The sequence below is a fragment of the Rissa tridactyla genome, chromosome 9, assembly GCF_028500815.1.
Source record: "Rissa tridactyla isolate bRisTri1 chromosome 9, bRisTri1.patW.cur.20221130, whole genome shotgun sequence".
NCBI classification, from domain to species: Eukaryota; Metazoa; Chordata; class Aves; order Charadriiformes; family Laridae; genus Rissa; species Rissa tridactyla.
In genome coordinates, this window is record NC_071474.1 from 20,648,549 (window position 1) to 20,674,580 (window position 26,032).

Genomic DNA, 26,032 nt, shown 5'->3' on the forward strand with positions numbered 1-26,032 from the left:
GGTTTTTTCTGTTTTGTTTTCTAGTAGCTATTATAATACGGTTTTCTCTTTGACTTCTTACCTTATACGCTGTAACAGCACGTCTTTTCTTCTCTGTCTTGCTGTACTTTTGTCTACATTGATGTAAAATACATGCTGTTTTTTCTAACACTAGAGTGTGTAGTAGACATCCTAGGAATAGAAGGTTGCTCAACGCTTTCTTTGCACCCACATTCTTATACACCACTAGATTTTTTATTTCAGAGATAAGAAATCTGCGTTCAGCATTTTCTCCCCTTTCAATTCCTGAAGTTTTCTCAATTAACTTTCTCTTCAATACAACCTTATACATCCCATATAATGAGCTGCTAGGTAATGTGCCATTATGGAAATGTATCTGATTTTTGCTGGTTTCAACCTCCAGTGCTAGAAATGAGTTCAAAAGAAAATTGTTCACTTCACATTTTCTATGCCTCTGACTAACGAGACAGTCTCTTTGTGTTGTCAAGGCAGAAAGAGAGACAGACCATGTCATTTGGCCTCTATTTGTCCAAGTAAAAGAATCCTGTGAGGAACCAGATAGTGATATATAATATATTGGTGTGATCAAGAAATGGTTAAGAGAATAAAACAAATAAATTTTTAGAGAGGGCAGCACTTGTTCAGCCAAGACACCTGGCTGGATAATATTTTGTGTCAGGAATGGACCTGATGAATAAAATTCCCAACTTGTAGTATCTGAAATATCAACTGGAAAATTTATGGTAAGGTTTAAATATCCCTCAGTAGTGAGATTTTCAGAAGGCGGCAAGACAAAACTATCAAGGGAGGTGTCTTGCTTAATATTAGGGACGTATACCAAACAAAGGGTAAATACTCTGCCTAGTAAACTTCTTTTAACCATTACCAATCTCTTTTCTTAATCTTTTCATTTAATTTGAATTGAAATCTTGTGCCAGGAAGCTGACCAATACACTAGCGGTGATACCTTATCCTCATGTTGTCTTACATTAAAAAAAATATCAGTATTAGCTGGAGAAAGGTACTTTTTTGTTCCCTACATCTGGTAAGTGTAACAAGCCAAATTCTGTACATGTATCACAGGTATAAATTTTGAAATTATTGAAGCAAGACAGTCCTTAAGTCCTCTGGGGCAATACTGTGAAAAGGACAATCCTATAAAAAATTCAAAGTATTACCTCATGCTAAAACCCCTATGATTATCTCATATTCTCTGTGAAGCGAAGAAAAATTATTTCATAATTCCCATGCAGTAAAAGCCAAAATTATCTCATGCTTCTACCTGTGGATAACTGAAAACAGTAACTTGTCATGAAAAATCTCACAAAATTCAAACATAGATTATAGTGATTTTGGTATAATTTGATACACCTTTAAAAACACATAGAAACTCTAGTAAGTGCAACTGTTTCTCTGTGTCTTAGCTGCAGTCTTCTCCAACACATAAGCAAGCCTCCTATTTCAGTCTACTTTCTTCTCTCATCTTGCTTACCACATCATCCTCTATCACCACTGTATTCTCAGGGTTCCTCTGCATGATGTTTTCCCACCATTCTTCCACTCTAATGCTTCACTCAGTTATTATTTCTGAAAAATAAACAAAACACGTGCTTTTAATTAAAGAAAACCTCCTCTCCTGCCTTCCTTATGGAGTGAAATCATTTAACGTTAAATGTACTCACTGTTGCAGCCATTGCTGGTTGTAGTCTCAACCAGGTTGGCACCACACTCTGAAGAACTTGTCCTTGGAATGGAAGCTTTCCTGACCAGAAGAAATAAAGAGATGACAAAGAGAAAAAAAAAACAACACACAGAATGAGAAAAAGTTATCAGAGAAGAGTTAATTGAATGATGCTTCCACTGAAAAAAGTTACATGGATTTTCTGCAATTACTTTCTAATTAATAGTCAACATTTTTAAGAAGCATGTATTTGAGGGAGAATACACATCAGAGGCAGAAACAGCACTCAGAACTACATGGCTTCTCTCCTGAAGTTAATGTTCCTGTTTGTCTGATTTCTGAGGTCTTTATTTAAGCAATTAGTAGATACCACAAAATAATTTAATTTATCATTAACTCTCTTAGCATTTGGAAGTGAAATATAAGTAATGCGATATTTTCCACTTTCTTGAGGAGAAACAGATCTTTTAAATAGAGCTTATCTCTCGCTATCTCTTTCCTTTTTTTTTAATAGTAATTAGACATCTGCTCTCTTGAGAAGAGTCATGAGCTATTCTCCTTTCTGTCCAGTTTGTGTCCTGTGGTGATCCAACTCCTCCACAAAGTCTGTTGTATTGGACAGCTTACATGGCTTTATTCCTAGACCCTGGTGTTTTGGCTGGCTGGGTTCCCGTTCATCTATATACACTTATCTTACAGGTAATTTGGCATTTCAACATGGACTTTTAATAAGTATCGAAATTAATTGCATATTTATTTTAGTTTTCCTTAGGGTTTTCTCTGTTCCTCTAAGCTGTGTGTGTGGCATTCAGGCCTCTACATTTTTTTAAATAAATGCTGGCTTACATGGAATCTATACTAATCAGCTACCTTTCTTATTCTTCTTCCAGTAACCCTTGTAGCAAAATACGCCATTTGTTACCTCAGTAACAATCTAATAGCAAGGATTTTTGCATACTTTCCTGTTTTCCCCAGGTCAAAACAGTAGGCTTTATCTACCATTTGTTGCCAGGGGGTGTGTGTATTTCTTTCCAGATAGAGAGCGGCTAGATCTGGATTTGCTCTGCCTTCATACATTCCTCTGCTAACAGGTTATGCAGCTCCTGAGCCTGAAGCCACACAGAGGCTTACTCCAATCCAAGACATTTTTTTCATTGTCAAATAGCAAATCACTCTCATAAAACCAGTTCTGATTTTATATATATATATATATGGGTACGTTTTACATCCCCAAAGTAAATATTTTACTACCTTTGCTAAAATACAGTTGTTGGCATGATGCCATATCTTCTATGAATCCCAACAGTTAGAAATAGCAATAGTTTTATGTGCTGAGCTTTTATAAGAATGTAGTAAACAGAACTGAGCATGCCCTTTAACGATCAGGATTCCCCCTTTGACTGAGAGACGATGTTAATTACCTATGAAACAACACATTCCTGGCAAAAACTTGATAAAATAATGTAGGAAGCTCACGTACTGAACTGGTTTTCACATTAATTTTGGGTGTGGACAATACTGTTCTTATGAATTTCTACAACATGATATAAAATTGTTTTGCAGTACTCATCTTTGAAGAGACATAAAAGCATGGTCTTTGCAACAACATTCCTCATAATTTTTTCAGAAAGTAAATTAAAGCTACTCACTTTACTATCTAAATAATTATATTCTATCAACCTACACTAGCCTTTCCTCCAGCAGGTTCCAGCGACAGTGGGAGGTTTAACCTTAGAATACTGTTTATCTTTGACAGTTCTAAGCTGCCTTTTTTCATCACCAGTCCTTGACCGCTTCTCCTTCCTCCCTCCCTCCATTCTCTTCAGTTCCTTTCCTCTGTTCTGTTCTACTTTCCATCATTCTCAGCCGCTAGCCATTTCAAATACTGTTTGTTTCTTCATTATCTTTGATTCCCTCTCCTCTTCCTCCTTGTAGTTTGCTTTCCCAGACCATACCATGTTGATGAACCCTAGTGCATAATCAAATACAGCATGAAATCAGCTTAACAGCAGATCGTTGGCAGATTGGAAAAAATAAATCCTTGGTTGATAAAATTGTGATGATTCAGCTAAATATAAAGGGAGAATTATTTCCTACTGTTCACCCAGAGCTTTTATGGGTTACTTTTGCCATTACGTATGATTCGGTTTTATAAGCAGAGCAATGAAATCCCTTCTCTCCGCCCTTGTATGCTGAATGGATTTTTTTGTAGGGAGCATTAAATGTACATGCACATGCCTGGTTCTGAAATCTTCCCCAAGCAGCCCGAAAGGAAGAAAACTTGGAAAGGACAGGGGGTACAAGGGATGACAGGTATAAGAAAACAGAGCATCAATTTCCTAAATTCTAAAATATTTGATGCATAATTTTAGGAATTCAGTTTCTGTATCCTAAATTGCAATTAATATCTCCTCTTCTGCATCCCTCCAGATTGCATTAGAATCCTGCACTAGAGTCCTGTGCTGAAAAAGCCACAGAAATCCGTACTCCCACACAATATGGGGGGGAAGAACTCTCTGCTTTCTTATTCGGGATCAAACATATTTGTTAATGAAGTGTAGCAGTAGAAACTTGATAGCACAATGTTTCTCTTAGTATTTTAAATTCAATATATCCTGTCAAGAGGACAAGTCAAGGATGATGCAAACTCTCAGCTAACTGTTACAATTCCCAGTTCCACCATCTTCCAGAAGGTTATGATACATGTTTTAGATCAAATTTGTGGAAAAAAATTATAATAATGTTAATGAGAGCTCCTAGCAATAATCCTTGTTTATATAGCTGAAAAGAGGAAAGTAGATTAAAGTATCCACTTGACACTTCTCGTATATGTTGGTCACTTCAGTCAAGAAATAAGGACTTTTAGATGTAAAGTGTTTCTTTTATAGATGAATCTCTAGCAGAAGATGATTGTGCTACATCAGCCTCTGAAGTGTAAAGGTAAGTCAAAACAATTTTTAGACAGTTATGTTCTTTTCTGTATACTAAAGAAGTTGATCATGATTTTATGAGATTTCCCAAGCTAGTCTGGTATGTAAGATAGGTTCAAGGGCAACTATGTTAAGTCTGAGTTGCTGCCCTTGTTATTTTACTAATAAAGAGGCCCTACTAATTGTTCTGCCAGTTAAGTAAAGCCTGAGTAAATTGATTTCCTATAGAGAAATACGGTAGTTGAGGTTCATCTTCCAAATGTCTAATAAGGGACTTGCACAGACCTGTAATTGCAGTTATTCTAAGCTGCTGTACTTTGCAATGCAAGGCTCGGCTCTTTGACAGTAAAACTCAGTAGATTGTGTCTCCAGCCTTCCCCTAATTTTACTGTACGCCAGAGGAAAGGGATCTTTTAACGGGTTACTCTCTGAGTTCTGTGCTCTCTGAAGACTTTTTTTATCTTCTCAGAGACAAGCTTTACTTCTAAAGATATACTCTCCGAATGTCTATGAGACTTGAGTGATATTTTTCTTTAGCTAAAGCTGTATTCTATTCTAATAACTTCACAATAATCTGAAAACATTCTTTAGCTAACAACTGCTGTGGCATTCCACTGCTAAAATAGGATTAATTTGACTAAAATGACTAAGGTGGGGGGTATCCTCTACAACAAGTTTATTTTTTTATACAAACTCTGTTTTATCAAATGCTCTCTATCTCTTCTAAATATATTCAGCTATGGGAAAAACTGGCACTCAGTGGGTTTCCATGACAGCAGCTGAGGTAAAGCTAGACCAGCTATTCCAAAGGTCGCTCACTGAAAGGCACTGATCAGAGAGGCTGATTTGGCAACGTGATTATGGGAGAGCAAAGAACAGAATTGCAAGAACTCTAGGTTATAACCAAGGAGAAACGCAACATAGGAGTAACAGGAAGAGGCTGCAAGTCTGTGATGGCTAAGAATTACAGGGGCTAGTAAGTTGCCTCATAAAGGCGTAAATACATATTACAGTATATGACAAAAGGAACTCTTACAAAAAGTGCTGTACTGTAAAAACAAAAGGGGACACAGGAGGTTGACTTGCGTACATAAATGCAGAGAGTAAGTGAAGACTAAGTTTGTTTGGGTTTGGTGTAAGTGTACTGATATTTGTACAGTATCAAATAGTTGACTTAATCCCAGTAACTGCTTATGTATTTTCATTCAAAGGCCTAATATGCCTAAAATCTACTAAAACCAAACCTGCAGCACTTGCTGTCTAGCACTGACTTTTTCATGCTACTCAAACATGAATCATCCTGGATAAATGAGTTATCCCTCTGATTTGTTCTAGATGTTAGTTAGTTAGCTAGTTAATAAAAATCCACCTGGGATTATTCTTGAATTTGATTCTTTCCTTAGTTTTCCTTTTTAAACCAGGAGCTGTAAAGGAATTGGGAGCTAATGGCACCGGTTGGTTTAGCTGCCAATTCGATGCAGTGGCAGAGTTTCTCATTCCTAAGTACTTTGGAAATTTGCTTCTACTTCTCAGCCTTTGGACAACATAAGGGTTGACTAATGTTTTAAAATGTTAGCATTAACTCTAGGTAGACTGTAAAATCTCTCAGAAATAGGTGTACCACATGTATTTTTTTTACAAAGCAATTATAAGTAATAGCTTAGAAAAGACATTGAGTAAAATATTACAAGCAACAAGTTGAAACATCCACATTAATTATGCTGAATAACCATACAAACCTTATGGATAATTCATTACATACTTTTACATTCAAATAATTAGTACATGATTACCAGAAGAAATTTCTACTTGATTAAACAGCTTCAGCACTCTGAAGCACTTTTACCTGCAAAGGAAGTAGAATGCTCCAATTACAAGAACTCCTAGAAGAAGAAGTGAAGCCAAGAAAGCTGCAAACAGGTCACCTTTTGCTTGGGACTTGATGCTGGGCAGCAAAACTTCCTCACAACGGGCTCCTGTGTAATTCTCAATACACCTGGGAAACCAAGTTTTATTCACATTAGATGGTAACTTGTCATCTCATATAAAAAGCACAAAGGCTTCTTCTGGTTTTAAGTGGGGACAGAACTTGTTATGGCATAATTCAAGGTTTATATTTGCTTCACAGCAAGTTTTCTTATGGAATTTCCACTCTCCTTGTATTTCTGGAACAAAGGGAATTGGGCATGCTGGGCATCAAGTTTAAATTCTGATCCATACTGCTTTCATGTATTAAACCATATCTTTCTTAATACATTCACTGGATTACCAATATACCTCACAATGGTGTACTTTGCAGTTAAATCTGCCTCCTCCACTGGCATATTTAATTTATTAAATCCACCTCTTTAGTGTTAACTGTGTCATCCAACTGGTTCTCACACAGTAGTAATGCTTTCTGTTCCCCCTTTCATGGAACTTTCTAGCTTGCTTTGTTGAAGAGCTAGTACTGTCAGCTAAATAGAACAAGGAAATGGGAACCCACTGACACACGGTACAACTTAAATGGCAAAAGTAATTTATGCAGTGTAATAATTCATGCCAGAACATGTTACATGCTTGGTGAAGGACCCTCTTTTGGAGAGACCTAGCAAAAAGTCTTCTCTACTATGTTTGTTTTATGTGTTGAGCTTCTGAAAACAACTTCTGAACAAAGGATTAAAATGAATATGGTATTTTACCATGGTAAATTGGTATGATATTTTATTAAAAATAAATAAAATGAATGGTTTAGTAATTCACATTGACTCAAAAACAGATAGGTTGAAGCTAAACTAATCTTCATTTGTCTTACATTTTGCACTTACTCTGCTAAGTTTTCTTAAGGAATTTATTGCATTACAGAAAATTGAAAGCACTTCATTCAATAACTATATTCTGCATGTATCTTTTACGTATGCAAATTCGCTTCTCTCTACTTGTATTACTAAAGATCTTGCTCCTTCTTGCTATTTCTGGCACTGAAGTCATAATAATCTGTGACATAAGCAATTTCAGGCTCCAGCTGAGAAAAATGGGTTGAACTTGGTAACATACTTGAAGTTCTCAACTGCCATTGGCAGCTGCAAGGTATAATTTCAGATGAGGGATAAGAAGGCGGAGTGGGGAGGAACTGCCAAAAAGGGAAGATGTCTGGCATATCTAAATAAGACAAATGGATCACTGTGAGCATACCACCATGCATGCTTAATATGACTCCCAGCACCGCTGTCTGGAGATTACGGACCACTATTTCAGTACTACTGAAGTAGTGAAGTCTACTACTGAAGTCTAAACTGTCGCACAAAGAATTACTACCTTTCTTTTAATTCTTTGCTTTTGGAAATAAAATGGAAGATTTAGACACTAGGAAAAAAGATTCAATTATCATCATATATTAAAGCTGTGCAATTGATCAAACAGCAACCTTTTACTAAGGACAATTTGAGACTTTTCAAAGTGACTGTGTTTGACTGCTGGGAGAAGGAAGGGTAGGCAGACTGCTCTGATTGCTTGAGATAATGTTCCAGATATTTACTGTAAGTATAGTGGCATTTCAGTGCCCTATTTCTGAAATACTGTAGAATACTTTAAGAATAGAAGTGTAGTTTGAGTAGGGCATTGTTCTCTAGCAAGTGAGAGAGAAATGCTTTGGAGAGCTGAATAGAGTAACAGGGATAGAAAATGGAATATAAAATTCACAGACGTATTCTTGAATACCAATGAAAACTGGAGAATAATGCAAGGCTAAAATGATACAGGAAGAAAAAATAAATAGGTTTTGGCATCAAACTAAGGCTCATGGAAAAGTTCTAGAGAATGAGTGTAAAGGGAGTAAGTCAGTAGCCTAAAGAGAAAAATGAAGCAGGAGGAAGAAAAGACAGTCCTAGCACTGAAGAGAGTTGCATATAGGATTAGAGAACTGTTGTGAAGTAGAAAATACTGTCATATAACCTAAAAATTATGGAGGTTTTCACAGAAACAGGAAAATTGAGATAAGGTATCTTTTGGTTACATTCAAAGAAACAAAATGATAGCTAATGTAACCCTACCAACAGGCTCTGCTGCAGTTAAGGCATTTCTGAAAATCCAAATGTTCAAATATTGGCTTGCACAAGCTTTTATGAAGTCATCAGTGCTGATGTACAAACAGGTGAAGGCCTATGTTAAATATAGAAGCAACTGATGCTTTAAAACAACCAAGAGAAGAAAAGGTTTCTGCTGTAAGTCCTTTCCTAAAATCGGTGGGCAAGAAACTAAGCAGACTTCAGTAATTAGCAGCGGAACTCACTCAGAAGATCTACTTATCCTGTTGCATTAGCAGAGCTCTAATAATTTCAGTGGAGTTACATACACAGTGACTGCAAGCAAGACAGCAAAGCAGTTTCTAACACGCATGTGGGCTATGAATGTAATCCAGACTGATGGTATCTATTTAGTGACTCCTACAGATAGTCAGTCTTATTGTACACAGCCTTAAAAGTCAGTAGCAACTCAGAGTTTATCTTGCTTGTAATGGATGCCTAAAAGTAGAGCACAAGTTAAACATGACACACTTGCAAATGTTAATGTGGCAGGCAACTGTGCTTCTGCGCTTGAATGAATGAGCGCAAAAGACAGAGGAGCCTGCTTCTAGGCTGTAGTAAGAGGGAGTTACACTAATTAAGCCTTGTGGTCACTAGGCCAGGTGTTGCTGATGCACATCATCTGCATGCTGTTAGCCTGCTGTTTTAGCACATGCTGTCTGTTGGCTTTAAATGGTCCTACCATGTAGCATTCCAAAGTTGATTTTTAAAATGAGAAAAAAGGTCTTTCCTCCTCTAAGAAATTAGAATTTCCAATTCAATCAGAGTTGAAAGACAACAGCCTTCAAATGTTTGCAAAAAAGCTGTGAGACTAGAATCTCCCATTTTCATCTAGCATCCAGATTTCTCCTTTCCTAGATGCCTGCACACGCATGCACACACGCCCACACCTCTTGTCAGCTGAGAAGAGCCAGCCTCAACTGTTGTATATAAACTTACTATAGGAGCTATGCTGGAGACAAAACACTAACATATGTAAAGAAACCCACATAATCTTTCAACATAGGATATTAATCAAAACTACCTATATCAGCATCAATACAAGGTGGAAGGAAATAGACTGCATTGGATAAGATGTCAGGAGATGACCAGTGGGTCCACAATTATATCGGTCCTTTACAATGCTTAAAATATAAGAGTAACAGCTCGCCAATAACAGAAGGCATTTCTGCCGTCTCCTTTGCAGATGCAGTTCAGGAGACAGTGCAAGTGATCTACTGCCTGTCTGATTTAGGTAAGAAGGTAAGGTTTCTTTCTCTTCCAGACTCGAAGGTGGGCGTTGTAAGCATGTATCTGACAGACTTTAAAAATGGAGGTAGGATTTGAGTCAAATATGCCCACAGACTCCTATTGCTTAGTATTATACTGTAAGAGTCTTGACTTTCATTTTCCTGTAGTCTTCCTTTAGTCAGGAAAAACCTGAATGCTTCTTGGTATAAAAATTACATGCATGTAAATACAAAGCTCAAAGCAGAAAAAGACAGATGAAAAATTATCTGCTTGTTAATGCAATTCAGATTACATGGCTGATATCTTCAAAATAACCATAATCTTTAGTCTGTAGTAGGCTCCTAAAAGTTGTCCTAATCCATACACTCTAAGGGCAACTAGTAAGTATGAAAAAGAATTTAAAGCCAAAGCAAACAGGCAATGACAAAGTTAATTGGAAGCCCTAACAGCTTTTTAAAAAGTTTTGTGCTCAAGAGGCATTACTGTTACACTGTAGATGTATTCATATACATAGAAAGTAAAATGAAACTCATGCTGCTGCTGCAGAGGAGTTGAAAAATGGGTTATTTTCCAATAGAGCTCCCTTAGCTATGTGTTTATTTGGCAAGCTTTACCATATCTGGTAATGATACTAATTCTGATCATTAATACCTTTCAAACAGTAAGGTAATATTGCATTTTATATTTTATGTCCCATTAAAAATAAATCTTTATTATTGACTTTTTTTTTGGCTATCCTTTGGTGTGTATTCTAACTTTTGTTCCTACCTTTCAAGCTAAAAGCAGAATTGAAAAATACTAATTGGACACTTTGTTTTCAGAAGAGCCCGGGGTATGCAAAAGTATAGTTTTGGAGGCAGAAAAAGAAGAAAAGCCCAGATGAGTGGGAAGCCCTTAACTGGCAACTCGCAGTGTGTATATTCTGAAGGTTTAAGGCACAGCGAGTATATCACTCATGAGAACATTTGAAAAAGAGAATGAAGGACCCATCTCAGAGAAAGAGCCAGACAAGGATGGAGTATACAGAAAGTGATAGAAGGAATTTGCATGGGATTTATTGGCTTAGTATAGGAAAGATGGAGGAGAGATTGGATTAGGGTAGGAGCAAAGAAAGGAGAAAGTGGAAATATTCTTTACCCATACATGGGTATTTCAGGGCGGAGATTTCTAAAGTCTGCCTCTGTCCCTTGCAGTACTTGGCCTGAACGTGCTGCCCTCTGCAGAACACGATCCCTTCCTCAAAAGGAGAGCATGACTATAAATTGCTGTGTGTACTGCCCTGGGAAGGGGAGGAGCTGTGTTTGGGTGGTCTTACGCCATCTGCATTTTGCCTGAAATACAGAAGGAAGGCTGTCAGAAATCTGCCATGTGTAAGACAAAATGGAAATACCAGAGCTTCCCCTCAGACAACAACATCTCAACTTAATTCTGCACTGCTGTGCATCAGGTGCTGAGGCAAACAGCTTTCAGCCTCATGTTTTGTGATACACCTGGGGCAGCTGCTTTTCCATCCTTCTCCATTCTGCTGCATGTTTATTTAGTACATTTGAGCATTCCTGGGTCTGAAGCTCATCTTCCTTATGGTGACAGGTGCGCCTTTTGCTGCTGAGAACATTAACTCATTGTTAGGAAAGGCATGAGGGAAGACGGCAGCTGAGCAACTTCATGTTTTAACACACATCAGCTGTTTTTAAAATCTGCTAATGTTGCACAGGGGAGGGGGGCCAACTAATGTTTTGTTTCTATTAAATCTCTACCTTGTGTATATGTATCGATTTCTGAAATAGTAAAAATAACTGAAATTCCAAAAGTAAACAGTGGCTCTTAATTTCTTAGCATGCTACAAAATGTGTATTTCTAAGGAATGATGCAATTTTCCTAGTTACATTGTGAAATTACTTCCAATGATGTTGCATCAGGTAATCTGGATTAACAGTGTTTAGCACAACCCATTTGTGTAAATAAATAGCATGTCGAGGCAAATGTGTTTTAATGCTTTTTTTCAGTTTGTCAGTCTGTTCTTGCTCCATTTTGAATCAATGCTGTACTAATGATCATTCATCCTTTGATTCTAAAACTGATACAGTTTTTCTGTTGGTGGGAGCTGATCTGAGAACACTTGGAAGCTTTAGGTGGGATTTGGCAGAAACCTGTATCAAAAAAACTTTGTGCAACTGTATGATGACGCCAATCTTTAAGTTCCAAAGCACCAAATATTTTTCTGAATTCCGCTGAATAGTGATGCATTTTTTCTGTTGTTTCTATTCACATCACTGCTGATTACTAAGATATCTGTGTGTAAACAAAACCTTTCTCATCTATAATTAGCCTTCTCTGACTGATTAAGGAACATGCTTAGAATAAGGACATGCTTAAATAGAATGCTTCTATTTAAATGCATATAACTTTGTAATCAACCACTAGATACAGAAGAAAAATAGTTGATAATTTAAATGCAATAAGATTGCCTGAGTATAACAGAAATGCTCTTAAGATGTTACTTTTCTGCTTCAGCAGATTATAAAATCCTCTAGTACCTGAATTACAAATTACTTCATTTGGAGCCCTTTTAAAGTGGAAATTATCTATGCTGACTAGATTGTGCTCCTGAATATTCCTGTTCTGAATATTTGTTACTTCATGTTTACATTTATTGCATCAAATACACCTTCCTCATTACACAGTCTAGCAATAGTTGAGAGGGTGCTTCTGATGCTGTTTAGTCTAACCATTCTTTTTTCACTTAAGTATTTTAATATTAATAATATGGAATTCCTTTCAGGAAAAAAAACCAAACATGTATTTCAATGTGGTTTACTTTTTATGCGTGTAGTATTTATTTTACGTCACATAAGCTTGCAAGGTTTAGCAGTTAGAATAAATCATCATCATACGGCATTTCTGAGCTTTACACTCACTTCTGGATACAATTCATTGTATGACATTGGACAATATGCTTAAGGACAGTGATATGCTGTGTATATTTACCATAAAATTGCCTCTTCTCATCTGCTAGATAAGTTTACATGCTTGAGTTTAAATGTTTAAATTGAACTGTCCCAAACAAAAGAAAGAAATACTTTAATTAGGCTTCTCATAAGAGATTTTGTTTCCTTCTTCAACTGTTTCATCCAGTTATCATTAGTTATAGCTCAAGATTGAAGAGGGAGCTGAAGTTGCCATGGAAGAAAAAAAGGTAATATCCTTAAGTGTATGTAATAGGTGAACACCTATTATTATGTTAAGTAAATTCATTAAATTAACCAGGATTTATTTTGATGAACGATAACTCAGAATTAGTAAATGCAGAACCGTGAAAAATTAGAATTTAATTTAGCATCTTCATATGTCTTGGTAAATGAGAAAATAAAAGGAAAGGGCTATCTTTATGCAGGAAATATATCCACACGCAAAATTAGGAAGTGCTACTTTTCTGGTGTGCTACATGGGCTTCAAAAAGAAGAATGGCCCCATAAATAAATGATGTAAGAAGTATCTCTATTTGCTGCCTTGATGTTTCTTTATCAAGTAGTCTTTGGCTGTCACTATAAAGCTGCCCTTTGAGTATTTCACTGAGATTCAGAGAACACAGTAACTCTTGAATTACATTCTTTTTTCCCCTTAAAAATTATATTCCTCTTTGTGCCTCCTCATTTTGTTTGGGTCAGGCCATTTTATGTTATAAGAATTTTTGCAATATAATTCACCTGGAAGGAAAACTGGGAAGGTACATTGCCTTTCTGAATGCCTTCCCCACAGTCTGTACTCCATGAGGCAAAGGGTATTTTGTTCGTTTCTGTGTTGTAATGAGAGGAGAAAATATGGCATACGTAAATGAGTACTGTTGCACCTGTCAAACAAGTATACGCCAAGTATACACGTTCATTTTTCTCATATTGTCATGTCTCTGCAAGCTAGGTAAGTAATCTAAGCATGAATTACTGAATTTGCAACAGCCATAGGTAATAGGTATTTTCTTTTACGTAATGTTTTAACAGTAATTTCTTAAAGAAGCAAAATGGAGAAAGTCTTTAGACAGTTACTGTCCGATACTTAAAGACATAAACTTTAGTTTCACTGACCTGCAGAATGGACTGGATACAGTAGGAATCATATAACAAATCCCTCCATTTAGACAAAAAGATCCATAACTGGTGCCACAGAGTTCTTCATGATCTTAAAGACCAAAACAAACACAGAGAAAAATAGAGACTTCTGTATTTTTATCAATAAAAGGACATCTCAATTATACTTTTTTCCTTAAAAAAAAACCCAAACCACACCAAAACAAACCACCCCACACAAACAAAACCACCCTATGAACAAATAAGGTATCAGTCTTGCCTTCCAGGCCAGCAACATATAGCGCTATCTATCTTGCAGAATTGTCTCATGTAACAATATGCAAAAAGATGACAAATTTATCACCATATCAGATGGTGAAGCACCTAAATTATATGAATAAATGCAAAATTCTCTTGTGGTGAGAGGAACTTTTAAATTCTTTGTTACTTCATTTGCCTTTCATGACCACAAACCGTACTGAGAACAGCGACCCTCATGATGACCTCTATGAAGTCTGGTTTGTCCTGTCCCCATGGCACAAACTATCTTTAGCTTAACTAGCTTCTGTGAGAGAATGGGAGGCAGCACGGGTAAACCCAGAATAGTCTCAGGTGTGGACCAGGACATTCTGAGACTGCTTCAGGCTGTATTAAGAGCTGAATTATAGTGCAGTTGGACACCACCAAGTTTTCCCACCCCAATTTTTAACAACCGGTGGAGAAGCTAGCCTACGAAGCGGCACTTAAGTAGAAGACTGCCTGTTGCAATGTAATTTCCACAGATCTCAAAAAGGCTTTTTTCTAACTCAGTAGGCTTCCTCTATGAATTGTTAGTATTTTAAACACAATTAGGCATTCTAATAAAACCTCAAGTACAGGATACTAATGTTGGCACTCATAGCAGCAGTTGTCCGTTTTATACTTAAATAGAATATCTAACTGTACCATTTCACTCTCTTTGAAAGCAGTCTAAATTTGGAAGTTGGCTGCATATATTTACGATATATTTAATGCCATCAGTAACTCATTTTATATATGTATTTATAAATATATTTTTCAATCTTATGAAACCACAATAGCTCAATCAAAAGAAAAATAGAGCAGTCTCCTGACATCACAAGCACGAGAATCATGTGTCACCTCACACTTTAGGTGTTGTTTTTGCTGTTATTTCTCCCAGAAGTTCTGAAAATAAGAATTCTGCTGTCTCATTATTTATGTATAGAAGACATTTTCTAAACGAAATATAGTGTTGTGTAAGAGGAATCATGATTTTAATTTCTTATTTGTTCTTCAGGAAAAAGCATTGGGGTTCCTCTTTATTCCTGCAGAAAAAAAGGAAGTGTGGCCACAAGACCTTCTACCCTAGAGGGAGGTTTGTATATACAGCTTTGTATGTAAGATGAACCTGACTTTTCTAAGAGTAGCAGAAAAGCTTAGCTGCTCCTAACCCTGTGCAACAAAAACATTGTGCATCCTGCCACCCTCTAGACCATCTCTAGTAATTTCACTCTTTCATCTTTTCATACATTCTTCCATTTCTCTGATGGCGTATTGACTTAGGAGTGTGAGTAAAGTCCTTGTATTATTTTAAGACGATGGCAGTTATATTACAGAGCTCAAGAGGACTTCAGTTTCATGTTATCAAAGTGCTAGCATCCAAATGGGAACTGGACCTTTTTGCATGTGTGCAGGTAAATTAGGGAGCTGGAGGAGGAGGGAAGTAAGGCTGGAAAGACTGTTCATGTTTGACTTTGTTTCATTGGCTCAGGATGTGGAATAACAGAAATGTGTGTTCTGTCCTACCTTGTTAGAGGTTAAATGGAAATTTATTTTGACTCTGAAGGTTTCTGTGCTTGTCTACTGGCAATTCATTTACTGCAAGTTCACTATTAGAAGACTTTTAAAATTATTTCCCATGGATAACAGTATAATTGCAATAGGAATAAAATGGTAACAGAAAAAAGCAAGCAGGTTTTTAAACAAGAAGTATAAATTATTTTATTTTAGTCTATTCAAATGTAACAGTGGAACTTCTGTGACAGTGTAATTAATTTGAAGGCTACATCATCCTTAAATGAAGAGAGGATATTGAATACATGAACAGTGTAACAGGGTGTCTATACAATTATAAGAATCAAGAGAGAAAAAGCAAAACTCTCAACTTCAACCTGCTCTCAACTCTATTAAGCCTCTGAGGGAGTTAAGTGTTGTTGAAATTCTACCAGATGGAAAAGTGAGATGATAGAAGGTAGGACCTTCTAGAAAGGTCCTAGAATAGAAAAATCCCTTCAGACAGCTCGTGGAAAGCCTTCAAAGAAATTCTCATGAGAATTAATGAGAACTTGTTAACCTCCTTAAAATCCTGCCTTATGGTCCTATTTCTTTTCTTCATCTTTATGCAGAAATAGGCCTGTCTCACACTGGCACAGTGGTAGAGTACTGAAGAAAACTAAATGCCTCAAGTCATTCAGGTCTCAGAACATTTGGGAGAATGATTCTCTCACTGCTACGGTGTGATCCGTGTATCAAGGACCAGCTCTGCAGCCCAACTAAACATTTCTGTTCTGGCAAAATACCTCAGGCACTCTGTCTCAGGCCTACTAGAAAAAAGTGAAAGAGGTGGAGAGAGAGAACAAAAAGTGCCTAGGAAGCCTTCAAAACCTTTTTGATTGTAATTACAGACAATTTCTCTATAGGCTACTTCTTTCTAGAGCTAGACTTCTTTCCAGTGCTAAGGGGAAAATGGTAACCTTAATTTTACCACTAATAAGATATTTGAAGAAACCTCTTGACCATGTAGATCAGGTGCCCCATCTTCCATCCAATTGTGCTTTTCATTAATTCTATTTTGTGTATTAATACTTTGCCACTACTTATTGAAAGTACCAGAGTAATGCAGTATAAAGTAGATGACAGAATTATGAAAGAGAATAAAAGAAAATTCAGGATGCTCTAACACTAAAAAAAATAAGTTATTAATTACTAGTAGTAGCGGGTTTTGCTACAATACAAAAATTTACTTACTTTACTGAAACGCAGTCGTTTGGATCAAATTTGAAAGCTACAGCTCTGTATTTATATGCAGGAAAGTATGAAAGCAACATTTATCCGTTTAAATTTATAGTCAATGATGCAAAAGAGTATACTGGAGAATCAGAAGGTGTTCAATACAAGCCAAAACCCAATTACATTAGCATCGGTGAATATGTTATGATTTTTCATGAGGTAAGTCAATACAGTATATTAATCTAAAAATGCAAATTGTATGCTTTGAAAGTCAAACGGATACTACATTCAGACTACCATCATCAAGACAGAAAAGTTTACCAAGTCAAGTGACAACAGGCAATTAAAAAAAATACAAAAGATTTAGCTTTTCAATTAATACAACTGTAGAAATTCTATCAAAATATGTTCTACACAAAATATATATATATATGTATTTTGATATGTCCTTCCATGTGAGAGATTAAAGGAAGAGAAGTAGGGCACAAAAGTAACTTTTAAAAGAAGTCAGGTTTTGGTGAGAGGAGAAGCGAACAGGAATGAAACAAGACATTCTAACGCTAGACTGTGAGTACTTAAAACTGGCAGAGGTAACAGCAGCCTCTAAATACAGTAATTCTCAATTATTCTTTTTGAGGACATGCACAAAAACCTGTCCCTAAACTATCTTGTCTGTTTGCATTTAAACTTTTGTAACCTGACTGTCCTATCTATTAAAAAGAAAAACAAATAAAGGCTCAAACCTTAACCCCCAAAGAACCAAGCCAGCCTTGATAATCCACATGTTGACTCGGCTGTCTTGCCTGGTCCAAGGCTAAAATACTACAGACTGTCTAATCGTGAAGTCTGCTAAAAGGAAAAAGGGAAGGGGGAGGAGTGGGAAATATTGACAGAAGATAAAGGGGCTGAGGCATGTTTCCTCACTTATAAGCAACTTTGGACTGTATGCTAATCAATCACAAAATGTGAAATATTAGGACTGATCAAAGCAAACATCTCCTTAAGAGAACTTGTACCACTGACTAGTGAGCTCTAGTTTGCTGACTAGTAAGTGAAGACAGCCCTACGGAGCAGTTGTGACAACCCCAATGGCAGCTGTCAAATCAATGCAATTTTAATGAACTCTAATTATACATGTATACACATCCAAGTAAAGACTTGGAAGAAATTACCTGTTCGCATATTATTCCGACAACAATTTTTATTCTTGATCAGAGGCTATTCTTCTAAAACGGCACCTAAAGACAAACATGTAAATTTAGCATGTCATTTTTAATCCCAGTGACTTTTTTCCCTGAAGAAATAGCTATTGGAATGCATCTTTCAGTGTTGCTGCTAAGACATCTGTTGTACTTTGACAGTAATACACTGTTATATGTAAGTTCCATTACTTCACAGTTAATGGCAAACATTCAAGTGTACTGTCAAGTTCAGTGAACTCCTAAGGGCAGTACTACAGAGTAAAACCAAATTCACACTAAACAAGTTTAAACAATGAATACTTTCTTCAAACTGCCATGCTTACTCAGAATTGTAATACCCAATGCTTTTAGGCAATCTAAGTTCTTGTTTCTGGCTAGCAAATTAAATTGATAGTTGTACCTTGAAAGTCAGTGTATACAATTGAACCAGTCCTCGGCCTGATAATTACTCAGTCAGGTAAGATCGTGGTGGTGGAATTCTTGCATTTCACAAAAAAGAATTTCCTAATTTGTCATTTCTCAGAATGTGTGTGTTTCACTTGAGTGTTTCTCATGTCTCGATGTCAAGTGAAATTAGTAACATAGGCCATGAATTTAGCAGAACTCAGCAAGGTCAAGACTTGTACAATTATTTTTTAAATATGGAATAGAAACTCTGCCTGGACAGAAACCAATCTTCACTTGACATTGCTAAAAAGAAACTTATTCTGTAGACATGCCAATTCTATAAACATCAAACATTGCTATATTCTGTTTTCTTGTAAGGTATTGTCAAGTTTTATTGTACCAAATAGGTTACTGAACAAGCCTAACATAATGGATCTGATTTTTTAATGTTTGCTCTTTTTTTCTTAATTATACTTTAATGTGTACATAAAGCAAATATTTAAGCAAGCTGCCCTATATTGGAGAAAGACTTTTTCCCATTAAATGATCAAATAAAACAAATTACCAACTTTACCAGAAATAACTGCCTGTTTTTAAACTTCAGCTTTTAGTACTAGAAAGGCAACTTTCTGTAGAGGCCTATTTCGAAAGGGATAGTGTGTTTGTACTTACTGTATAAGCAGACAGTTCTGTTTTTCATGGGACCTCAAATGGCTTCTCTGGCTCTTTAAGACCTGTCCATACAAGAAGATCTGAAATGGCAGTTCCCTGTGATACTGGGCTGTAACAGCAGGGTCCCCACCCAAAGGCTGTCCTCTTGGGCTGTCTCACAGATACGCAACTTTGCTTTGTGTACACAACCAAGTACAATTAACATAGCATGTGGCACAAAGAAACAAACCAACATGATTCACTTCAGAACTAGAATCCTGGTTTTAAAAGAAATAAATCATCCTGGAGATATGGTTATTTTTAGCAGTCAAGATCTAGATTCTGTATGTGCTGTTACAAAGGCTTCAAATTTATGTATAGTGCAATGTGGGTGAGGTTACAACAAAGACAAACATGCATACAGAGGCCAAGTACAGAATAGGGTAACACCCCGTTATGCTCACAGAATTGCTTGCATATTTTTCTAGGACTACCAGTACTACAATTTATAGCCAAATTCAAAACATTCCCGTAATGTAGTATATATAAATTGCATCATAAAAATACAATATGCAGCAGTCAAAAATCTGATTTAAATTTGTATTTTATTGGAGGAAGCAGTCCTTTTAAATTTACTTCCCCTGTTCTCAGAATGTGCTGCAAAATTGTACAATATCCAATAGCTCTCCTAACAGAAAATACAAATAGGATATATAACAAATTTCAGAGTAGCTTTTTCAGATTTAATTAGGATATGGGTCCTCAAACAGACAAAATAACTTGATTTTGCTATTGCAAAAAGGTGATCTCTCTTCTTCTTCCTCTTATTGTTGGTATCCATCTCACTATCTCTCTGGTGATGGTACTGGTATAAGTTGAACCTTTTCAGGAGATGCTTAAATCCAGTGATCCAGCAGAAAATTCCTTGGAGGAAGCTGACAGTTTTCCACTGCATCAGTGTGTTAAATGGATGCGCTATGCACCTCATCAGCTGTTTGGACTAGGACTAATTGTTACACATACTACAAACTGTTTATAAGATGACTGCAGAGAACAAGAGAGTTTGAAGAACGCAATGGGACTACTAATTGTTTAATTTTCAAATTTTGTTGCCTGCATATTCAAGGAAACAGGGTGTGGCAAAGGAAGGGGGTGAAAATACTTCCTAAACAATCCAAGAGGATGTATGTGTCTATGGATAATTCTATTCTTTAAGTTCCGATAATAAGTATCACAAGTTGGGTCTAAAGATCACTTTCAAAAGAGATGTTGCTGACAGCATTCACAGTTGTGGCTTTTTTTTTAAGACTGAAAATTAAATCATTAGTTAGTAGTGTATTTTTATGTAAATGTTTTTCTCTGGGGTGTTTGTTGCATTCTGAACAGAAGTTCAAGTATGTGTGTCCTAAAAAAAGTAAGCTGGACTCTCTATCTCGTTAGAAAAGCAAGCTGATATATCGTAAAAGAAATGAAACGCTATAGCAGAAATTGTTGCTAAACTCGATTCTAACTTGCTTACATCTATCCGTGCACTGAACTGGTACTTGAAACACAAAAAATCATTTGTGCATCTACCTAACACTTTCCAAACTCAATGTCTTCTTTTAAGACACAGCTGTAGCCTCTGCTCACAGAAACTAAGAATGCAATTCTATGAATGCTCAAATGTTTATCTTGCATGCACCTTGGGAGTTTGTGAAAGACTACTTTGTGTATCAAGTTAAAGTATTTTAATCTGAAATTTAAAACACAGCCTGTTTTGCTCTGTGCCAGCTTGTTAAAAAAACTTCAGATCAGTTCTACCCTTTTCCCCACATCTTTGTCATCTAAACTCATATCAGTAATAATACATTGTGTGAAAGACTAGACTTTATACATTAAAGTTAGGTCACCTGTGTATACTGATATATACTGATACTATTTCAGCCCTTTCACTTGCTTGAAAGTCCTGTGTATCTTTATTTTCATAGTCTGAATCTGTTAACAAGGGCTTCAGTTTAGGAAGGGATTTAAAGCACATGTTTAGAGTTAACCATATCCTAAATCACTAAGTTTAAAGCATGTTCAAGCACTTTGCTGAATGAATCATGAACTGATTGTGTATGCGTCGCACTGAATGCTGCAAATATGATGGAAACACTGGGTTACTATTCTGTAGCAGAGAAACCACAGATAAAAGTCAGCCACACAAGAAAATTCATACAGCCTCATGCTTCTTGGGCACTAAAACAGTAGGGGAAAGAATATAGTTATATAGTTTTTTCTTTTTTTGGGAACTGCTATTGGATTTATGGGAAAATTGAGGACTCGGACACAAAACTGCAATGGGTTCAGCTCTTTACCAAAAATCTGGCCATACTGGAAGGTGGCTGGAACAAGTCTTTTGAACTCATTAGACTTGTCTTTAAATGAACCTGTGTGCTTTAATCCTTATATATTTAAAACAGAATCCTTATTGCCACTTATTTTTGTGTACTTTTAATGGCTAACTATTCTAAGCATGTGTGAGATGCAGTATCCCCAAAAGATGATAACCGGAAGTCTTAATGAGCACAGGCAGATAAAAAGAAAGCACTGAATAATGATTTGGAGTTTGTTTTATGGTTCTTTGCTATCCAAACATTCTTAAAATTAATCTCTATACAAACTCTCCCTGAAATTAAAGATCATTCCAGTCACATGGCTATTTCAAATATATACTGTTTGTTCATTTAGATTAAGTTGCACTTTACAGCTGTCTTCACAAATGGGATTTTACTGCATTATGTATTCTTTTTTAAAATCCAAAAGAGGTAAAATCTCATTCTGTCCCAATACTGAGTTCAAATATTTGTGTCCTGAAAACAACGAAGGGGAAAAAGATTTTCAAAGTTGCACTCTCTGCAGTGCAACTTTATAATTAAACATAAATTTCCTTCTGAGATGTGTCCTTGATATCTATCAAGCAGTTAGTAGTCTATGCCTCTTATTTTCTCCAAGAGCCAGGAACAGTACTGAAGTCTTGTTGAAAGGAATCTGTTTATTTTCTTATCTACGTGATAACTTCTAATACCCTTACCATATGAAGCTCATAACTGATTTTAGCACAGAAAATCATCAGGCGTCAGAAAAAAATCCATCAAACCGCCTGAAACAAATGGAAATTCAAGATGAGATACTACAACAAATTTGTATAAGGACAATGCGTTACCCAAATTTACTCACTGAAAGTTTCTTTTAAGATGGGACAGCCACATTGTCAAGGAACTCTAACAAAAGATAGAAGCAAAGGCAGATGCCAAATAGCTCACAAGTCTCAACATGCTTGTGATTAACGGGTGAGTTTTTTGACTACAGTTGTTCAAAATTCTTTCCATTACAGTTTTCTGAAATGGCACCAAAGACTGAGTCCTCTCGTCTTAGGAATGCCTACAGCAAAACTTTAAGTTTACATTTTGATTTTATCCACTGAAGTACGTCTAGGATTAGTTATATACTAAAACAGCTGGTAAAACTGTTGTCAAGACATTGAAATCACAATTTGAGACATTACAGTAAATTTAAGGGAAAACTTTCCATTCCTAAAATTTCTTAAGTAGTTTGCAACCAACTGCAAATTCCCATCTGAAACCTCAATTTTACTGTACGAGATATTCATACAGAAGTTGGCAAAGCTACATTTCAATTGAGGCTTCTGTCAAATGTAACTACTGTAATCGTACTACCTGTTCGTAACTTTGAGATAGAGATTCCAGTCTCGAGCTTGTGAGTCCTTATGTGGGGGGAGTTAATAAATTTCAGAAGATGCTTGCATTAAAAAAACATTATCAAGCTTGGAAAAAAACACCCCACAATGCTATTCTTTCATTCTGTGTGTTTACTGATTTCTTCTCTGGCACTTTCACTCCCAGGTTTCATCCCTAAAGTCTCTTAAGAAATCAACTGAAGTGTAATACAACTTAAAGGTTCTCACTGCATAATCAATTTTTTTCCATATCTCAGTGGTGAATATAGTGTCCATCAGAATGTCAGCTCTCAAATGTCAGTAATCTCAGATCCCAAAATCAGAACTCAAAAAATCCATATTATATACTGGCATACAAGAAGACAGTTTAGCACATGGACATTTAATAAAATAGACCAGTATTGTGTAAGTAATTTTGAGATATTAAAAAATATGTACCATAAGAGTTTAGATATTTACTTTTACATGGTGGTCATTGGGAACCTAATGTAACTAGTCTTCATAATACTGATTTTGATTTTTTAAACTGAACATCATCCAGGCAGCAAGAACTGATTGCTGCCAACACCAATTGATCAGTAATAACTGATTGCTGCCAATTCCACAGCAGCCCAGCATACGGGAGAGAACTGTTAAAACTTGAATTTCAATCTTTTTTTTGGTTTTATTTTGTCCATTTAGAGCACGTTCTTAACCTTGGGGGATTTTTACTCCCTCTTTTTGTGCATTTAATTTTGCATTGAGTCAATTTGTTCTACTTAAACCACAGCTTACCACAGCAAATGGGTATTCTTAACTCTGCTGGTGTAATCTTTCTCAGACATGCACAGGACAATCTGCTGAATCAACGTAATCTCTAATCTGCATCGTGTAATCTTGCAGCTGCTCTCTCCGTACGCACTTATGTAATCCTGTGGTCTATAAAAACACAGCAAAACACAAAAAGAACAGGCGGAAACTTTTATGAATAACGTTGTCAAAGCCCCGGCACGCCTCACAGGGCGGCCGCCCCCACAGAAACCAGCCCCCGCCGCCCCCGGGCTGCAGCGGCCCCTCACAGCGGTCCCCCCCACACCCCTCCGCTCACCCCGCAGCCCCTCACAGCGGGGCTCCCACCTGCCCGCCCTGTCCCGAGGGGTCGGCGATCGCGACACGGCTGCTCCTCCCGTGAGAGGACCCGGCGGCGGGGGCGGGGCCTCTGCCGGGGACCCGCCCCCCGCGCGGCCCCGCCCTCTCGCTCCTCACCTTCCCCAGCCCGTAGTACTACGGCGCCCGCCGTTCGCCGCCCCTATTGGCTCGGCGGCGCCCACGTGATGCGGGGCGAGCACGCGCGCGCGCCCCCTTTAAACCGCCCCCCCCAACCGACCTGAGCGACGGCCCGTTGTTTCCTAGGCGACCCGCGAGGAAGGCAGGGCGCGCGCGGGCGGGCTCGCGCACGGGCACTTCTCCCCCCCTTCTCCTCTCCGCCGGTTCTGCGCGAGGCGCGGCGCGCGCCGGACCGTTGGCGGAGCGGGCAGCAGGTACGTGCCGTGCTCCCGGCGCGGCGCTGGGGACGCACCCCACGCCGTCCCCTCAGCCTCCCGCTACCGCCGTGTGCCCCGCCGCCGCGGTGGGGCCGCCCCCGGGGGCGGGCAGGGCGGCCCGGCGGGGTCCCGGCGCTGCGCTGGCGGGGCCGCGCTGGCGGAGGGGTGCGCGGGGAGCCCCCTCAGCGGCGGAGAAAGTTTGGCGGCGCGCGCCGCCTCACGCCAACTTGCTAGCGGCAGGACTGGGGGGGTCTTGGGGCGCCCAGCCGCGGGCCGGCCTGCGGCGGGGCCGGAGCACCCTCCCGCGGGGTCAGTCAGGCGGCGGGCGGAGCGGGGCGGGGTGGTCTTCGGGCCGTGTCCGCTCGTGGTGCGGCATTGTTCCCTGAGAAAGAGGGGGCTTGGGGGCAGGGGGACGTGGGCCGGGGGGGTTCCGACCCCCCCCGGCCGCAGACACCGCTTCTCCCCGCCTCAGCCAGACCCCTGCGGATCCCGCTCCTCAAGACGGGCGCGGGGTGCCAGCCTCTAGCGCAGGGTTCCCGAATACAAATCACCCCAATAACGCCTTAGCGTGAAAGTCGCTTTTATTTTCTCTTTGCGTGAAAACCCACCTAACCTGTGATACCTCTGTGATACGGCTACTTGAGCAATTTCTTCATTGAGAGAGAGTGCTATAAATCTGTAAGATGCTGCAGCTCTTCTTGGAAACCTTCTGTCCTAGACTAGCATCACTGCTTGCCACAACAAGAAAAGGAACAGTAGTTTATTTTTTAAAGTTGAAATCCACCTAGACTGCTCTTAACCAGGGGATTTTCAGTTTGCCTTTTGTAAAAATGTAATAAACTTAATAGGCGGCCTTTTTTGTTATGTCTATAGAGGTGAAATCTGTGAATTGTGCGGACTGATGTGCTGTAACAGGATAGTATGTCACAGCAACTTTGCTTAAGGGGAAAATAGTACATAAACATGTGTGGTTTCTAAGTTTGTTAGTATGATGAAGTTAGGAAAAGGATCTGCTGAATGTCTCCAGCAGAACTTCTTGGTTCTTTCATGCGGGTTTCAGAGCAAACCAACCTACAAGCTCTATATTAAATAGTGCGTGCACCTGAGATCCTTGTAACAGCTGCAAAATATTGTCTATGTAAAAGGAGTAAAATGAGTAATGATGTAGGGATATTTACAGCTATGATAGCAATCAGCAGAGAAGCCTTATTTGTCTGAACGCAGGGCACCTGTCATGCTATAGGCACACAGAGTCAGAAACTGCTGTTTTGTGATGCGACTGTCAGGTTTCCTAGGTTTTCTGTGAGACTTAGTACTGGAATTTGTACAAAGAAAGGTAATCAGCCTGCATATTCTTAATGTGCTGTAAACATTACTACCCGAACATGGATCAAGTGAGACGATATTGATAGTCAAAGGTTTCCTGGTAGTTCCTGTGAAGGTGCTGCAAGCTCCTGCAGGACACTTGTAAAAGGGTTGTTAATAGCACAGTCATATTAGGGGAGTGTTCTAAATTAGACCCTACAATAATGGGACATAAGTGCTTTGCAACAAGATACTGTGATTA

General features: G+C 38.1%; 2 protein-coding genes across 9 annotated transcripts in view; one reads left to right on the top strand and one right to left on the bottom strand.

Moving 5' to 3' along the window:
- Window positions 1-1,453: 1,453 nt before the first annotated feature.
- The window catches only part of NRG4 (neuregulin 4), a 48,465-nt gene continuing 23,886 nt past the window's right edge, over window positions 1,454-26,032 (bottom strand). The window contains exons 1-9 of one of the 8 annotated variants that reach the window (XM_054214095.1): window positions 24,059-24,137; window positions 23,717-23,860; window positions 22,277-22,345; window positions 19,240-19,319; window positions 18,151-18,216; window positions 13,988-14,081; window positions 6,458-6,607; window positions 1,683-1,762; window positions 1,454-1,587 (exon numbers count right to left, since the gene is read on the bottom strand). In XM_054214095.1, the coding sequence (XP_054070070.1) occupies window positions 1,571-1,587; window positions 1,683-1,762; window positions 6,458-6,607; window positions 13,988-14,081; window positions 18,151-18,160 (351 nt within the window). In that variant the 5' untranslated portion in view covers window positions 18,161-18,216; window positions 19,240-19,319; window positions 22,277-22,345; window positions 23,717-23,860; window positions 24,059-24,137 and the 3' untranslated portion in view covers window positions 1,454-1,570. Of the gene's footprint in view, window positions 1,588-1,682; window positions 1,763-6,457; window positions 6,608-13,987; window positions 14,082-18,150; window positions 18,217-19,239; window positions 22,346-23,716; window positions 23,861-24,029; window positions 24,146-26,032 lie in introns of those variants that run through there. The other 7 variants (XM_054214090.1, XM_054214093.1, XM_054214094.1 and 4 more) reach the window with 7 other exon arrangements.
- The window catches only part of TMEM266 (transmembrane protein 266), a 107,613-nt gene continuing 88,177 nt past the window's right edge, over window positions 6,597-26,032 (top strand). Inside the window, exons 1-2 of the mRNA XM_054214097.1 lie at window positions 6,597-13,101; window positions 15,267-15,344. The gene's annotated coding sequence lies outside the window, so the exon portion shown is untranslated. The remainder of the gene's footprint in view (window positions 13,102-15,266; window positions 15,345-26,032) is intronic.